Below are 17,931 nucleotides of genomic sequence, written 5' to 3'. Positions count from 1 at the left end.
AAAAGAGTAAATATCTAGAGAGCTTGGCTCTGCCCGCCTCCGTTCCTTTACCCTCTCCGCTCTCCAACTGCCTGTTCCTCATTTTCTGACCTTAACAGTCCTTAAAAAGTGGTCCAACATAGAGAGCAGACGGGTAGCTGCTAGGAGGAGGGGTTTGGGGGAGGGAAGGAGTGGGAGATAGGGGTTAGCAGATGTAAACTAGTGTATATGGAATGGATGAACAACAAGATCCTACCGTATAGCACAGAGAACTATATTCACTATCCTATGATAAACCGTAATGGAAAAGAATATTTTTAAAAAGAATATATATATATAAAACTGAATCACTTTGTTGTACAGCAGACATTAATACAACATTGTAAATCAACTTGAATTAAAAAGATGTTTTTTAAGTGGTCTGAGACTGATGGGCGTCTTGGAGTCCTGCAGGACCTCCTCTGGGGCTGATGGCTCTTTGATATGTTTTTTACAACAATAAATCTACTAGCTTTGGCAGGGATTTTTTTTTTTTGGTTGATTTGTTTATGTGTTTAGCTCTTATGTATTAAAGGAGGAGGCTCACATGATTTTAAAAAACAAAAATTCAAGGCACATACACAGAAAATCAGGGAAGGTTTGGTCTGTGAGCAGACGTTCTCCATTCAGGACGGATGCTGGTCGGGTGGGTAAAGCAGGTTGGCCTCAGAAGCCTGTGAGAGCACTTCAGGCCTAGGGATTGGAGAGGAACCCAGAATTCTAAAGGGTGCTCAGATCTGGGGGAAATTCTCTGGGACTGGATGTGAGCAGCAAACGTTCTTGCACTCCAGCCCATCAGCACCCACTGTGGCCTACACTGTGGGGAGTCAAAGGAAGGAAAAGGCTAGAGTTGTTTTATGGACGATCCAGCAATCTCTTTATAATGTCTTTTGTGTGTGGTGATCAAGTAGTTTATCATTTTGATAGTGAAAATGTTGCTGTTAAAAATTATGCCCAGACAACAGGCATAAACTGGAACTATGCCAGGCAAATATGGGTGTATGACTATCCTCATTGGGGAAAGACAAATTTCTCAGACCTTATCACCCTCAAAACAGCTTGTTCAATTGAATTTTATGGATGTGGTGACTCTATAACTGATGGTGTTTCCTTCCTTGCCTTGGTTTCTAGGAAACTCAAAGTCCTATTTGTGGCCTTCCTTTTGTAATCGTGCTGGAATTACCAAATGTGTTTCTGCATACGTTCCCCAACTTTCCCTTATTCTGCAACCCTCATTTCTTTTTCTTCATCCTAACATCTGTTCTTTTTGAAAATCTTATTGTATGTATTTTGTAGGCTGTTTAGATGGAGGACGTTTGAAGTCCCTGATGGATGGATGAATGGGTGTTTGGTTGGATGGGCGGGTGAAGGTTTAGCTGGATAGATGGATGAACAAGTAGGCGTGTGTGTGTGTGTGTGTGTGTGTGTGTGTGTGTATAGATGGGTGGGTGTTTGGATCAATGAACAGATGGATAGATGGTTAGACATTTAGATGGATAAGTATTTAGATAAATAGATGCTTAGCTGAATGGAAAGATGGGTGTCTGGCTGAACATTTAGATGGATGGATGCATGTTTGTATGGGTGGATGTTTGGATAAGTGGAGGGGGGAATCGGTGATTGGATAAATGGAAGCATTGGTCAGCTGGCTGGATATTTAGATGGATAGATTTTAGCATGCATAGACAAACGGAAGGATGGTTGGGTGGGTGTCTGAGTGAATAGCTTATCGGAGTGACTAGATGGATGGATAGTGGGTGGGTGGATGGATGTTTGGATGAGAGGAGGCATGAGTGACTGGCTGGCTATTTGGGTTGATGGGTAGGTGCACACACGTGTGTGTGTGTGTGTGTGTGTGTGTGTGTGTGTGTGTGTGTGTGTGGTGCAAGTAGAGGGACGAAGGTGTGAATGGATGTTTTGATCATTCGATTATACGTTCTTGGTACATAGGGTAAATGTGCCGGGAGTGAAATAACACATATAAAGTGCTTTGCCTATCAATGCCTGGCATGCCAGGGGCATTCTAACTCACTAGAAAGGACACGGGCTTTGTAAACTGGAAGACTTTTGCTTTGATCCTTGCCCTGCCACTGCCTGTGTGACCTCGAGCAACTACCTCTCTGCCCTTTACTTTGCTTAACCATGAAACGGAGTTAAAACGCCTACTCCAGAGGGTTGCTGTGAACATTAAATAAGCTGGTATATGTTTCAGGAGTAGATAACCTGCATACTGAGGTTACAGCATGAGAGAGAGAGAATGCTTCTGCCCAAAAGCACGGAATACAAGTCCTTCCCCTCGGTCTGACTGATCCAGCCTAAGTCAGGTGCCCACCCTGGGACCCGTAGCAGTTGCTGTGCCATCTGCCGTCTGAGTTAGACCGATCAGGCCCCACCCCCACGGGCGGAACCAGGCCGTCTTCTCTTGAGTCAACTGCTTGAACGAGGAAAGGAGGGAGGCAGCAGTTCGGGAGCTGCTGGTTCGGATCCGATGAGAGATCACGCTCACGCACGCAGGCAGTGGAAACGGGTGACCCGTCAGCAGACTGTACCCGTGTTAAGAGTGTAGAAGATGCACGTGTTGGTAGCTGCTAGGTGTCAGTGGAGAGGTGGAAGGAGAACAGTATTCACTGGGATGGGGGACCCCAGGGCAGTGCCGGTTGATGAGTTAAAGTTGGGCCGTGTTGCCTTTGGAGCGCGTGTGGGTGATCTAGGGGGAGAGGTGGTTGGATTGGTGTCCCTGGGGCTCTAGCAGAAGGTCGGAGCTGAAGAGATCGGGAAGGAATCGATATCTGTCTTTATAAATCCATGTGCCCGTTCAAACACAAGATCTTACATCCTGCTTTAATGTTATTTAAAACTTCTAAGTACGTGAAGTATAATGATTAAAAACAATTCACATGACTTACAGAATTGAGCCTGCTTCCCAGCTGACACTGATGGCCTCTGCAGGCAGGAAACCTCCCGTCTCTTGCATCTTTGGGGATCCAGGCAACTTGATTCTTCCCTCATCGTGGCAGGGTGGCTGGGCACCAGGAGGAGGCTGCGCAGCTCAGACCCTGTATTCTAGCGCTTTCGGTGCTGCAGTTGTCAATGAAGTTATTCCCTCTGCTGGCAGTGTCCCAGACAGTGCTTGATCACCTGCAGAGTCAGGGAGCTCACTACCTCCTGAGACAGGCCCTGTCTTCCAGATGGACATACCTACCCGAGAACATTAATTGGCCCCCTTGGCTTTCCCCTGCTGTGAGTAGCTCTGCCCTCTGGACCGCTTGGAGAGAGCAGGGTGCTGGACGTCTCCTTGTGCCACAGCTCCTCAGGCGTTTGCAGGAGCCGCCAGGTTTGCTTTCAGTTCCCTGTCTTCAGGCTGGCCCCTTCCTGGCTTTCATAGCTGGAGCCTGGCCTCAGAGATCCCTCTTTGACCAGGTGGAGGAGAGACTGCTTCTCCCCACGTGGTAGCCTCTTGCAAAGCACTTCTAGTACTGCTGAGACGGGGCAGTACTGCTTCTGGTTTGGCTGTGGGAACACATCCGGTTCCACTGGGGAACTTCTGGTTCCGCTGTGGGACACTTCCTGCTTCTCCGCAGAGCCTGTGGAGATCTGGGTGGGTAGGTTGAACACCCCCTCCCCTCTGCTGCCCCGGGGGGTTGCACTGGTCGAATCCCACTTATAGCCCTTCTAGGTGTGTGACCGTTGGCAAGGGTTCGGCCTTCTTGTGCCTCGGCTTCTTCGATGCCTTTGTGAAATTGGAATAACAGCGATGGTGCCCGTGTCTCAGAGTTAGCATGGGGACTGGCTCGATGGTGACGCGTGGTGTCGCCCCCGGGACTTGGGCACAGAAGCAGCTCGTGGAATGTTAACTAGACTCGCTGCGATTGCTCTCCAGGGTCTCTCAAAGCTCTCTGGGACTTCAGAACTGATATGATAGCTCTTTGACCCCTGATGGGAAATGTTGAGAAAGACTTGAAACAGCAAAAAGGGTGACCTTTACAAAGGCTATTGGCCATTGTTTTTGAGACAGAAGACTTTGTTGTTAACAAGGAAACTGGAGCAGTAGAAATTCAGACTTCAGACGCTGATCTGGAAGGAAACTCTGGGGGGAGTATGTGGACTTTTCTCTCATTCCAGAGGTTACGTTTCTTGGTGGTGTGCAGAGTTCATTTATTTCATACCCCCTGCCTCACAAGTAGTGAGGTCTCCACCTCTGGGAAGCTTTCAAATATCCTGAAAAGAGCCAGTTTGGGGGGATTTTAGACAGGGTCCCTGCGTGCTGTTAGTGCTTGAGAGGGCTTCGAAGGGGGAAGGTGTGGGTGGGAATCTTGCCTGCTTCTCTGTAGGGGGGAATCTGAAAATCACCCCCAAACGTGCCTGGCACGTGGCCCTGCTCCCCAAGGCGGTGGCCAACCTCTTGGCAGAGCCAGGACCTCCATCTGTGTGACCTTTGGGTCCCCCGCCCCCGGCAAGGACTTTAGTGAATACCTGTTGAGTCACCCCCTAACCACCGAAGTCCTGGTGACTCCAGCAGTGCGGGGAGAGGGGAGGCCCAGGCTCTTCCTCTGACACCTCTCCTGCCCCTCATTTTGCAGACATTGACGAGTGTGAGAATGACTGCTACAACGGGGGCTGTGTCCACGAGTGCATCAATATCCCGGGGAACTACAGGTGCACCTGCTTTGACGGCTTCATGCTGGCACACGACGGACACAACTGCCTGGGTGAGTGACGCAGCTGTGCCCTGCCCGCTGGGCACACCCTGCCTGTTTCTCAGCTCCAGCTGGCAGTGCTGGGGTAGTGGGAAGGATTGCCCTCTTTTGGTTCCTTGTATTGGTTTGCTAGGGCTGCCGTAACCAAAAAGCACAGCTTGAGGGGCTTAAACAACAAGAATTTATTTTCTCACGGTCCTGGAGGCTACAAGTCCGAGGTCACGGTGTTGATGGGTCTCTTTTTTATTCTGAGGCTTCCCTCCCTGGCTTGCAGCTGGCCCCCTTCTTGCTGGGTGTTCACATGGTCTTCTCTCCGCATGCAGGTATCTGATGCCTGTCTCTCTCTCTCTCTCTCTGTCCTAATCTCCTCTTCCTATAAGGGCACCAGTCATACTGGAGTAGAAGCTTTCCTAACAACTCATTTTCAACGTAATTACCTCTTTAGAGGTCCCATCTTAAATACACTCACATTCTGAGGTACTGGGGGGTTAGACCTTCAACATACGAATTTGGGGGAAACCACAGTTCAGCCCATAACAAGGATTCTTACACACCTCCAGATTCTCCTGGTTCAAATACCTATATTTTTAAAAGTTGTATAAAATGTATGAGTAATGCAAACTTTCTGGGTAAAATTGGGAGAACGTAGAACAGGGAAAAACTGGAAGGTATCTTGGTTACACTGGTGTGTTTGCGTTCAGGCGTCTCTCTGCAGCCAGGTGTGATTACACGGTGGTTGCGATCGGGTACCTGGCCCCTGTTATCGCCCTTTTCCTACGTGCCTCATAGTTTGATAAGTGACTAACAACCCAGGGCTGCTGTAACAGAGTAACAACCGAGTGGCTTCAGCTACAGCAGTCGATCCCGTCGTAGTTCTAGAGGCTAAAACCTGAAGTTGTGGTGTCAACAGGGCCGGTTCCTTCTGGGGGCTTTGAGGGAGGACCTGTTTCATGCCTCTCTCCCAGCTTCTGGTAGCCTCAGGCTTTCCTTTGCTTGTAGATCACACCCTCCCTCTGTTCTCACATTGTCTCTGCTCTCTGCGTGCCTGTCTCTGTGGCCAAATGTCCCCTTTTTCTGAGGACACGGTCATATTGGATGAGGGTGCACCCTGCTGGCCTCATCTTAACTTGATCATCTGCCAGTAACGTGTCTCCACAAGGGGTTACTTTCACCGGCGCTGGAGATCTCAGGACTCCCGCCATCTTTAGAGGGATGTCATGCGACCCGTAACAGAGGTGGTTTGTAGCCCGTGGCAGGGGGAACATCTCCTGGTAGAGACCACATGGTCTCAAAGCAGGTGCCCCGGTCCCCCAGGCCCTCTTCTGCTGCCGGCTGCTGAGTGGCCTGGGGAACGATGGCTGGAGCCTGGAGGGTGAGGCCACGGGCTTGGCCGGAGCGAGCCCGTTCTTAACATCCCTGCGCCTCAGTCGCTTGTTGGCAAAGGGAGGCTGTGACGAGAGCCGTCTCACACGCCGCTGTGAGCAGAGATTGCGATCGTGCCCGGACGGCCGAGAAGGGTGCCCGTCCCCGGGCTCTCAGTCCTCAGAGCGGCTCCTGTGTCACCGTGACTGCAACAGGGGTAACACGCGCCTGCCTCGCTAGGTTGTGTGTGAGGATAAAGTGCACAGTGAAGTGGCTGGCACTTGCTGAGTATAAATAGTCAACAAACAAGCATTAGTGTGACTGTAGGTGACTCAGACACCCTTTTGTGGTTGGACGTTTAAACTGCTTGCTTATTTTGTTTGTTTTTACCATCAGAATCCAGAGGTGATTCTGGGCATAGAACTTTTTTTCTTGTTTCCCCAACTGTTTCCTTAGCAAGTCTTCCTGGAACTACTGGGTCAAAAGGATCATTGGGGATTTTTTTTTTTTTTTTTTATGGCTTTCGATGCAGTGCTTCCCGGAAGGGCTCAGTAAACCTTCCACTGTGCCAGCTGGTTTTTTGGTGTATGGCATAGGAAGCTTGACATCCCAAGCGCTCCGAAACTTTTCCAGAGTTAGTAGTGGTGTATTCGTCTTCATTTCCTCTGCCTGTTTTTGCTGAATGCATGTTGGATCTCAGATTAGCTTGTTATGGGAAACAGATCCATAAACATGTAATTACACCCCCAAATAAGTGCCAAAACGGAGGTCTGGACTGTTAAAGCCCAGAGGGGTCTGTGAAGAGCTACCCCTGCATGGGGTTGGGTCGGGGGGGGGGGGACTGTATCGAACAGGATCTCCAAAGGTAGGCGAGCAGTTTACCGGGTGGAGGGCAGAGCCTGCGCGGAGAGCTGTGGGTGGCTCCTTGAGGCTGGGCTGGCGGGGCGGGGTGGTGGGGGGGTGTGGGGAGGAAGAGCGGGAGGTGGGGCTGCCGAGGCAGGCAGAGCCTTCGGTGAGATCGCGGAGAACCGAGGCTGTACAGCATTCGTTGTGCCAGACGCCAAGTTCGGTGCTGTTCAAGTTTTCTCTCGTTTAATCCTCCCAAGAGCATAAGCATTTAACTTTACTAGCTGCTCGCCCCTTTTCTCAGATGATAGAGTACATTTCAGAAATTGATTAGTCCGTGAAGGCAGAGCTGACAGTCTCTGTGGAACTGCACGCAATACCCCCGGGGGTCAGGAAGACGGACCTTGGGAACTACCGGTTCTGGGCCCAGATTCTGGTTCTGCCAGTTATCAGCTGTGTGACCTTTGGCCACCTCGCCTCCAGGCCTCAGTTTCATCACCTGTAAAACAGCATCCGCAGCCCTCTGTCTCGCGCGGCTCTCGCGAGAACTGAGTGGGATCGTGGCTGTCGAGCGTCTTGAGAGCGTGCCTGGCGCCGAGCACACGAACGTAATGGGCATCGACTTGCAGAGCAGATGGATTGCGGTGGGCTGGTCTGACACCCCCGAGACCCTGTGGGGGCCAGGCCTGCCGTCTGCAGCCCCTGGGCTGAGTGGGACACACAGGCTCCCCTCCTCGTCACAGCCCTCTTACCTGGGCAGTCACCTGTTTATAGACACCCTTGTTCTTGGCTACGGCAGGCGTACCCGACGCCTCCAGACTAACGGAGTCTGTGCAGGTCTTTGTTTCAGCGGGATTTTCACAGCGATTCTTTTTACACTGATGAATTTAAGGAACTGGGTAAGACTCCACCCACCCCCGCCTCCGAGCACAGATTGCAACTTCATAGGGCTCTAACTCACACGTGGCAGCCGACAAAAGGCTCTCTCTGTTGCTCCTCTGCTTTTAGCTGGGGCAGATGCTTCCCGACAGACCTCCTGATGTTTGGGCTTTTTCCTTCTCAAGACAAAACTCCGGCTCTAGAGAAGACAGACCTTGGCTCCCGCTGGCTCCAGCCCCGCCTGACCGCGTAAGCTCTCAGAGCCGCAGCTCCCTCACCCATAAAACGCTGAAAAAGTGCCCAGCACAGTGTCAGGATCATGGAGGCGTATAGACGCTGGCTGAAACAAGTAACGCTGTACGAGGAAGCTGGACTTGCAGTTGGAAGATGTGGCCCGAGTTCTGTCACCACCACTCACGAGCTCTGTGTTGGAGACCAGTTACTGACTCTCCATGTGTCAGTGACCCTGACTGCAGAGTGGGTCAGAAATGCCTGTCTCGGGGTCACTGTGACGATTAAATATGGAAGTAGACCCGGAGAGCTGAACGTACTGATGTGAAATTCTCCGCGGGCGCTGGGTGTTGTCGTCCTTTCGTTGCAGACGTTTCAAGCTGGCAGCCCACAGCCCTCCTCCAGCCTGTAAACGTGTTTGGTCTCTCCCCACCGCGTTGATGATGTGATCGTGACGATGGTGGTGGTGATTGAATTATTTGTCAACATTTATAAATCAAGGGGTGTCACATAAAAATCAATATTTCCAGCATTGTTCCCGCTTGGCCACAGTCACCCGGCCCCTGACTTTGTGGGACTTGGGCAGGGGTGCATATCCCATGTGGTCAAATGTGGAAGTCATTACGAAGCTTCAGACCAGAATATGTTCAATCTTTTCTACCTTGACAAGTATTCCTAATGACTTGGAAGGCCAGACCGGAATTTCGAAATCTAGGACTCCTTGGAGTTTTGTGCCAGAAAGTGGTAGCGTGGGCGGGGCCTGCTCCCCGCCCCTTCTTCTCACCCCTGGCTCCATCCTACACCACAGGGAGCCTGAGGACACCCCAACCTGAATGTGTAAGCTCTGGCCATTTGCCCCCAAACCATCTTCCCTTTGGCTTGGTCCTGTTACTTGTCCCTCTGAGAAGAGACAGGCTTGGGCCATTTGGACAGGGAATTGGGGGGGTCTCAGACACCCAGAATGTGGTCTAGAAGGGTGGGTATGTGTTCCAGGTGCCATGACCCCATGTGGACTCCCTCCCGTATGGGAAGGGCTGCAGCCACAGGAGGGGCAGCACAGGGCCCCTCAAGGCACGGAGCCAAGAGCAGGGGCACCTCTTGCCCACGTCTCAGTGTGGTGCCAGCGGCAGCCGGCAGGGGCCGCACCGTGGTTGCCCCCTTTGGAGGGTGTGTGTGCGTTCCTGATTTTGCTGCACTCCCCACCATTCCCTATTGCTCGCAACCTGCTGGTCGTTCAGCTGCCTGCTCGGTCGCAGTAGCAATTGTGTTCACACTGCCTGGTGAAGCTTCCAGCACAGGGCCTGCCCTCAGTGGGTGTTAGGTGGGGATGAGAGGCCGACAGAGCGGTTGGAAGGTCCTGCGTCTGCCTCCTCGCTGCTTTGCGCGGCCCTGACCGTCTCTGGTCGGTCACCCGGAGCCCCACTCCACAGCCCATCCACCGGTCAGGGACAGTTAGGCCTGTTTGCGTCTCCTGTTATTTTGTCTCCAAGTCTGGGTCAAAAGTCCCGTCCGCTTGTAACATTCCGCTCTCAACCACCACCGAATTCCTTCGGGATGATGGCTGGAATGGAGCCTGGTCAGCACAGTTCGAAAAGCATTCTGAGCTAACTAGGAGAAATGAGGCTGACGGCCGAAGGGTTATTTTCTTGCCTGGGTTTTCACAGTTGAACCTTTTCTTTTTTCTTGAGCAAATGAGGTTATTTTCTCGTGGAGATGGCTTGCCTGGGACTGTGTCCTGGAGGGCGGCCAAATCTGTCCTCTGGGGAGTAAAGCCCTGTTTCTATTTGACATCTTTATTGAGGAATTTCTCAAATATAACAGAAAATGACACCAGAGGGAATTGAAACCATGATGAGCTCCTTGCTCAACCCCAAATGACTGCTTTTAGCATTGTAATTACTTGAAATAGCAGTAGTTCTGTTTGAAAAATATTATTCCAAGCTCCATGCAATTGGACATAAGAGCAATATTGAGGCTAATAGAATAAGATGTTTTTCATCTTAAATTAAAACCAGCGGTGGATAATTTTTTCCCGACTCCACAAAGCAAGGCTCCTTTCTCCCTAAAGCCATTAGTTCACTTAGCCAGATGTTTTCTGCGACCCCAGTCTTTATCTTGACTTACTGAAAAATATGGTTCTCCGGTTGCTCCCAGTCTGAATTTTGGACTTGCTTCTCCGCACTTTTTCCCCTGAGAAAAAGGAGTCATCTGTAGCCAGGTTCAACAGAACAGTTGTTTTGCTAACCAGATCGCTACATTCCCGTTAACACTTTACGGAGCACCTACCGTATGCCCGGCCTCGTGCTGGGTCGTCAGCTTCTCTTAGGTGAGATGAGGGAGCTTTGGCTGCACCTCTGCCGTGCACCTGGAGTCGCCCAGGATGTCGTGCTCACATTCTGTCGTTCAGTTCTCACGGCATCCACAGGCAGAAGCCATTAGTATCCCCTCTTTACGAAGGAGGAAACTGAGGCTCAGAGAGGGAAAGTGACCTGTGTAAGGTCACACAGCCAGTAAGTGGTAGGGCTGGGACCAGAGCCCAGGTCTGTGCATTTGCCAGTTCAAGCCTGTAAGCCACCGCCTGCCCCTTGCCTCATGGCACCCGGAACAGAAGCAGCTCTGGGAGGCTGGTCCGGATCAGGGAGGGGCTTCCTTCACTGGGGGTTAGATATGCCCTGCTCTGAGTTTGAGAGTCACTGAGGAACGCTAGCGTCTCTGCCAAGCCAGGCTGGTGGGTGGCGTGCTGAAGGGCGTGAGGGCGGCCCCTGTTCCAGAGAGTTCCCCCAAATCTGTACTGCCTCCCAGGCCAAGGCAGGATCTTGCCACCCATGCAGGAGCCTTGTGTCACCCTTGAGCTTCTTTGGGGCGTTTGTCTTACCCCGTGTGAACGAGCAGAGCCCTGCTGTTACTGAACCCTCTCGTATGGCTCCCATCACTTTCACAGGAGCACCCAGTTCTTCTGTCCGCCGGCTCACGGAGCCCTCCGGCCAGGGTGCTTGCTGCGGCCTCCCCTCCTCCCCTCTCCTCCTTGCCCACCTGCGCCCTCTGGCCCAGCCTTCCTTAAATCCACACGGTCCTTTGACCCCGCCCCCCGCTGTTCAGGGCTGCTCCCTGAGACCCCGCCCCCAGCATGACCTGGTGAGGTCCTACTTGTCATTCGAGACCCAACCTCCATCTCCCTTTGCTCCAGAGTCTTCTGTGGCCACGTCGTCGTACACACCTGCACTGTGGCCCTGCGCTGGGCTCCTCCCTTCTTCTTCTGCAGGCAGAGGCTATCTCGTTTATCTCGTCTTCCTCCTCAGCATCTACTGTGGTGCCTGGCCTATCACAGGCACATAATAAACATTTGTAGAATGAATGAATGAATGAGTTTGAAGAGGGTCCTCAAGCCCAGCCGGCGTCTGTGCTGGGCGCCTAGCAGAGGTCCAGGTGAATTGGATGGAGGGTGTGTCGCAGGACTCCCGGGTTCACGAGAAACACAGAAATGTTCACGCTTCTGACGACAGGTCGAAAGGGCTATATTCGCAGGGACACGAGCCGCCAACCTAGTATTCTTCCACTTGTTTATTCAGAAAGGTTGTTCTGAGCACCTGCTGTGCGCCAGACCTGGCTTTAAGTGCTGAAGATACAGTGAGTGGTGAACAAAAGCGAGCGAGCACCCGCACTAGGGAGGAGGGAGGACTGCACAAGTAAACTAATAAAACAAGGTGACGGAAAGTGATGGAGGCAGGATGACAGCGCGGGAGAGGGTGGCCTTCCTGTCACTATTGCTGCATAAAAGCCACCCACACTTAGTGGCACGAAACACCCTTTGACTCTGCTTGCAGATTCCGTGGGTCAGGAATTCAGACAGGACGCGGCAGGGACGGCTGTCTGAGCCGCACGGTGTTTGGGGCCTCAGCTGGGAAGACGTGAGGCCAGAGGTGACCTGATGGGGGCTGGGCTCATCTGGAGGCTTCTCTGCTGACGTCTAACGGTCGATGTTGGCTGTCAGCCAGCGCCCTCACGGGCAGCCTCCTGGTGCAGTCTTTCCACACGGGCTGGCGTGGGCTTCCTCACCGCATGGCCGCTGGGTCCCAAGAGAACAAGACACAAGTGCGTGGAAGTTTTCCGGTCTAGTCTCGGAAGTCACTTGCACCCAACTCTACCTGTCAAGGCAGTTACAAAGGTCCATCCGTGTTCTTGGGGGGGGCGGGGGGCGCTTGGGGAAGGGGGCCTCGGGGAGGAGGAGGAAGCTGCCCCGTGAAGATCTAGGGGAAGACCTTCCCTCCAGGCAGAAGGGGAGGACAGAGGCAGTGGCCCGCGGTGGGGACAAGCTGGGTGAGTTTGGGCACAGGTCACTGTGCCTGGAGGATCTGGAGGGAGGGGGAGGCTCTGGAGACAAGGTCAGGAGTGGGCAGGGCCAGGTCACGGGCGGCCTCGTGGGCCCTAGAAGGGAGTTGGCATTTTATTCTAAATTAGTTGGGAAACCACAGGACATTTTAACCAGGGGTTGACATTTTACTTAAGAGATTTGCTTTTTCTGGCTGCTCAACAGAGAATGTGTTACCTGGACTAAGGGGCAGAGACCCCGTGGCAGTTTGGGTCGGACGCGTTGGCTGGCCACAGGTGACAGTGGGGGCAGTAGTGAGAAGTGGTTGAATTCACGTATGTTTTGAAAACAGGGCCAAAATAAATTGATGATGGACTAGATGTAAGAAGTGAGGGGAATAGAGGAATCGAGACGGACTGCTAGTCTTTTGCTCGGAGTTGCTGTGTAGCTGTGCTGCTGTGGCTGATGGGAAAGACTGGGGGCAGGACAGGCTTGGGAGTGGGGAGCGGGGCGGACTAAGATCCTGTCTGGCCAAGTTCAATTTGAGATCATCAGTGGCCATCTGAATGGAAATGGTGTACAAGTTCAGAAGTCTGTGGGGTCGTCAGTCTGTGGGGTTCGGGGAGAATGTGAGAGCCTAGAGCTTCTAAATAGCGTCAAAATCCAGAGCTCTTCAACGTTCATTCGTTTCATAAGATTCCATGAGCCCCTGCCCTGTGCCACGTCCTGGGCTGGGAGCTCGCAGTTGGGGGACGGATGACATAGTCCCAGCCCTCAAGAAGCATCGGGAGTCAGCCAACCCAGCTTGATCCATCACTTAACTGTGTGACCGTGAGCAGGTAACTTCACGTCTCTGGGCCTCTGTATCCTCATCTGTACGGTGTGGCTGGTGGGCAGTGCGTATTTGACGGGGCTGACGCGGAGACCGAATGAGATAAGCTTTGCAGGGCACGTGCCTGGCACGCACCAAGGGCTCGACAGATGTGAATTACCTAATTGTCACTTATTCCTGGTGTGCAAAGTCAGAATACTTTTTTTTAAAAAAATGGATGTCCTTTCTGAGCCGGCCAAGAGGCAGGGAGACGAGCCTCGTCCCTGAGCTGGGGGTGAAGCTCCGGGGACCGTTGGGGACTGTTGTCCGTGTTCCACACGGTGCTTCTGTCCAGTGAGCCACTGCTCACCGCCCTCCCGGGTCAGAAACCCCTCCTTCCCCCTGCGCTGGTTCTTGTACCCGTCCGTCGGCAAGGGTCACGTGGCATCAGGGCTTCCAGCCCCGGCTCTGCCACACGCTCATTTTGCGACCTCGGACCCTTGTCCCCTCTTTCTCAGTCTCAGTTTTGTTTTCTACAAAACGAACGTGATCCCTGTCTGGTAGGATCAGATGTGCAGGTGACACCACAGGGCACCAGGCGGAGGGAGGAGAGGGGGAGAGGAGCCTGGGAGGCGGCGGCGGGGCCCCGGAGCCGAGCTGCACATGTGGGAGGGGAGCACCGCAGAGGCCCAGGCGCTCCGCGTCGGCGGCGCGGCCGTCACAGCTCTCCCTGCGCCGGGCTGGTCCCCGGCAGGATGAAAGGGCCGCGCTGCAGCCCTTTTGAAGGCGCCCTCTCTCACCCTGGAGGACAGCTGGAGACAATGTGTTGCTCCCTTGAACCGCTAACGAAGGCTCGAGTTGCCTCTGTTTATTTGTCTTTATACTGCAACAGCTCAAGTGCATTTCTTGCTGGGGGAAAAAAAGTGCTGAACATTTTAATGTAACACTAAACAGCTTCGGACAGCCATACACTTACTCCGTAAACACCAATACTTTTCGAGGTAAACTGGAGAGGTTTCTTCCTGTGCTATCTGCGCCTTCCCCTCCCTGCTCTTCCCGAGTCTTGGTCCACATCCAGGTGGTCTAAACACACCTGGTCGGAGGGATTTGCTGTCAAAGGACAAGTTGGATTCAGACTTGCTTCTCCTCCCAGCTTCTGACAACGGTTAATCTGATGGAAATTCTTTGGCTTGAAGAAAAGAAACGCGGGGGACAGCGGCGTGCAGCTTTATAAACGGGCTTCCTTCTTTGCCCACGTCACTACAGAACCAGGGAGACCCTGGAGCAGGGAGGGAGGTGGATTGATTGAGACCTGGGTGTGTTTTGCGGGGTGGAGTGGCCTTCTCCAGCCTCATGCCTGCAGCCAGCTCGGGACCGGGGTCCAGGAGGGAGGGCTGGGGTGGAGCCGCGGGCAGCTTCTTGCAGAGGGGCAGGCGAGTGCTGGGGGGAAAGGGCGGTGGGCCAGGAATCAGGCCCTTTGGGCCGTGGACTTGCTGGGGGACCTTGGGCAACTCCCTATACCTCTCTGCGCCTCAGTTTCCCCATCATACGTGGAACAAGGGATGGGAGTCGACCGATGGTTTTGAGATTTCATGGAGTTTTGTTTCGAGCAGCAGCACCATTTGTGTCCAGCAGAATCATACGGAGGTCGCCCTACTCTGGCCGAAACGGAAGGCGAGACCGGCAGGGATGAGAGCCCGAGCCCTGCTCTCCGTGGAGCCCGTCCCCACCTCCGCAAGGTCCCTGGGGTCAGGAGCACTGTTTGGAACCCCCGTTTGGCCTGGCTGCTGTGTCAGAGCCCTTCTCCCTCCAACACCTTGTGATTCGATGACTTGGTGGTGTGGAGTGTCCTCAGGGACGATGGCCGAGCTCCTCGTCCCTACCAGCTGCAGTCGCTGTCTACTTCCTTCTCCTTATTTCTCAGAACCGTAATCTCCAGCACGGCAAGCAGCTTCCAGTTCCCTGAGTGGTACCCCGCTCTCCTGCTCTGGCACATCTTTACACCTGCTGTTCCTCCTGCCCGAACCTCCCTCCCCCGAGCTCTTCATTAACGCTTTCTTTGGCCGACGCCTACTTGTCACGACTCAGCTCGGCCATCAGCCCCTCCAGAAAGCTTTTCCTGAGCTGCACACCTTTCCGCTGGGGGCCTACAGCCCCCCCAGGCCACCCTCTGCCTCAGCACTGAGCTCCTGGCTTGTCCCTGGACACGGGGGGGCGGGTCTCTCCTGCCCCGGAGAGCCGTGCTCCAGAGTGACTTAGCCCCATGCTCCTGGGCCCAGGGCAGGTTGCTCTGTGTGATGGAGGGATGGGCGGTCGGCCGGTGAAGGGGCAGAAGGTTGGATTCTGACTCTCCAGGAGAGCACGGTCTGACTGCGGTGCGTGTACAAGCCCGGCGTGGGGGCGGAGCTTCAGCGCTCTCGGAACTTCTGAGATCCGCGTGGCGGTAGCAGGGGCGGGCGGTGGGGGGCTCTTAGCAGCCCGCGTGACTGCAGCCCCCTGTGTAGGACTCCCCCGTCCCTGTCCTCATCTGCAGACCCAGCTCCTTCTAGCCTCTGTTGTAGATGAGGGGAGAGCAGGGACCTAGGAAGCAGACACATCAGCCTTGGCTCCCAGCCCCCTTCCTAGCAGTGCTTGGGGGCCAGCTCTGCGCTGTGCTTACCCCAAAAAGAGGAGTGATGATGTCCCTGGGAGGGAGCCGTAGGCATGAAGCAAGGTGGTCTGTGTGGCGGCGGGGAGGCACCCGGCGGGCGTCAGGGCCTTCGCCGCCTCTCCTTCCTGCTCTCCCTCTGGTTGCATGTTCAGGTCAGAGACCACCTCACAATACGAGGCGGCCCTTCCCATCGGTAGGACTGCGTTGAAATCTGTTGTCAGTCGCCCTGTGCCAGCCTAACCTTTGAATAGGTCTCAGTTTGGTGACCTGGGGAAGAAGTCCTGCTCTGTCTGTCCCAGGGCGGAGAACGCCAAGTCCATAAACAGCAAAGAAAAACACCCAGCTGCAGAGGGCAGGCCAGGCGAGCAGACACGTTCCTTCATCTTTCTTGTTTGCAGTTCATATGCCAAGGGCTGGGTCGGAACTCAGAGAAGTAAACAGAAAACAAGTGTCTTGTGAAGGCTCTTTAAAAATACTTCACCACCAAAACATACGCCCCAAGCCAGAGCTGCACTGCGTGCCTGAAAAGGGGCGTTATCCGCGAATAAGTGTGTCCCGGCACATCCAGTGCCGTCCCTCCTCTGCCAGTTGCCTTGCTTACTTTGGAGCAGCGTGTGCCCCGGCTGGTGACGGGGTCACCCTGGACGCTTGCCGCGCCCGGCTGCCCCCGCGCAGAGGCTGCGGCGACCATCTTCTCCCAGCACCGACGGGCTGTTTACGGTGGCCATTCGGCACCCCCACACCTCGCCTGCGCCAGCCCCCTCCCTGGATCCGCCTCGTCCCAACCACGTGCCGCTGGAAGAGACCTGCCGGCAGTGAGGGCTGGCACCCGGCTGGCACTCCTTGTCTGTGGGAAGTAGGTGGCCATGGTGGCAGCCTCCCAGCTGCTTGGTCTGGGGTCTTTAGTGACCCCTCAGGTGTTACCCTAGTGGTGGGAGGGGGGGGATCCCACAGGCCAGCTTGCCCTGCCCTGGCTTTTACGGGCTGTGGCCGCCAAGGGGTCAGATGCCAGCGGAGTCATTTGGATGGGCCTTGGTGGAGAGAGCCACTGTGGGTTGGGCTGCCAATTGCTGAGATGGAGAAGGCTCAGGGTGGGACCGGGCTGTGCTTTGTTCTCCTCTGCTTTTTGCTGTGGGAAGTGGAGTTAGGAGTTCGCCATGGGCCGTGTTCGGTTTCTCCTGCCTGTTGGACATCCAAGTACAGGCGCTGATATCTGAGTCTGGAGGAAGGTGGACCAGGCAGGCCAGGAGGTTTGGGCAGCGTTGGCACGTTAAGTGGCTGGAAAAGCCGTGGGACAGGGTGACATCTTCCAGGACCGGAGCCCGGGCTCCGGTGGATGTGGCCCACATAGGTGTACGGACCTCCCGGGGCCTGGTGCCACCCAAGGCTCCTTTAAAGGAGGGACTGTCCATGAAATCTGAAAAAGTGATCCCATAAGGGTCTAGTACCGAGAATTATATATCTTAGATAGAACGCTTACAGCTCAACAGTAAAAAGGCAAACGACCCAGTTTAAAAATGGGCAGAAGGTCTGAATAGGCATCTCTCCACTGCTAAGCAGCTGATAGGCCCGTTCCCCCGAGAAGGGCGACTCAGGCGCTGAGCAGGCCAGAACCTGCGTCAGGAGGGGTCGGTTCCAGGAGCTGAGGCTGCTCTGCTGGGAGACCGGAAGGCCGAGGCAAGGCTGACCTGCTATATAAATGAATTAATTTAATTTAATTTAAAAAAAAAAAAAAAAAAAGACTGAGCGTTCCCTTCGGACGCGCTTTGTTGTCGGTTTTCCAACTTGGGGGGGACTTTGCCATTCCCCAGAGGATGTTCCCACCTGTGCCCCCTGGAGCACTTGTGCTGGCTTTGCTCAACAGTTGTTAACATGTATCGGTGGCCCGTGTGTGCCAGACACCGTGCTAAGTGCTTCACCTCCGTTATTTTTCTTAATTCCCAAAACAACTCCGGATACTATTATCCCCGTGTTTAACAGAGAAGGAAACCAAGGCCCCAAATGGTTAAGCACCATAGGCCGCAGGTCACACAGCAAGTTACTTACTGAACCTTGTACCCCAGCTGGTGTGACCTGGGGGCCAAGAACCAGGACCCATAGGTGGTGGTCGCAGGGGGACACCCTGTAG

General features: G+C 53.9%; 1 protein-coding gene across 5 annotated transcripts in view; it reads left to right on the top strand.

Moving 5' to 3' along the window:
- SCUBE1 (signal peptide, CUB domain and EGF like domain containing 1) overlaps window positions 1–17,931 on the top strand; it is a 120,900-nt gene that overhangs the window by 17,200 nt on the left and 85,769 nt on the right. For 4 of the 5 annotated variants that reach the window (XM_067010357.1, XM_067010356.1, XM_059080916.2 and 1 more), the window contains exon 3: window positions 4,599–4,727. The exons of the other annotated variant lie outside the window; for it this stretch is intronic. In XM_067010357.1, coding sequence (XP_066866458.1) covers window positions 4,599–4,727 — 129 coding nt within the window. The remainder of the gene's footprint in view (window positions 1–4,598; window positions 4,728–17,931) is intronic. 5 annotated transcript variants of the gene reach the window in all.

Source organism: Kogia breviceps, chromosome 12 (assembly GCF_026419965.1).
Source record: "Kogia breviceps isolate mKogBre1 chromosome 12, mKogBre1 haplotype 1, whole genome shotgun sequence".
Taxonomy (NCBI): domain Eukaryota; kingdom Metazoa; phylum Chordata; class Mammalia; order Artiodactyla; family Physeteridae; genus Kogia; species Kogia breviceps.
The sequence above is the reverse complement of the archived record's forward strand: the minus strand, read 5'-3'. Positions and strand labels throughout refer to the sequence as shown.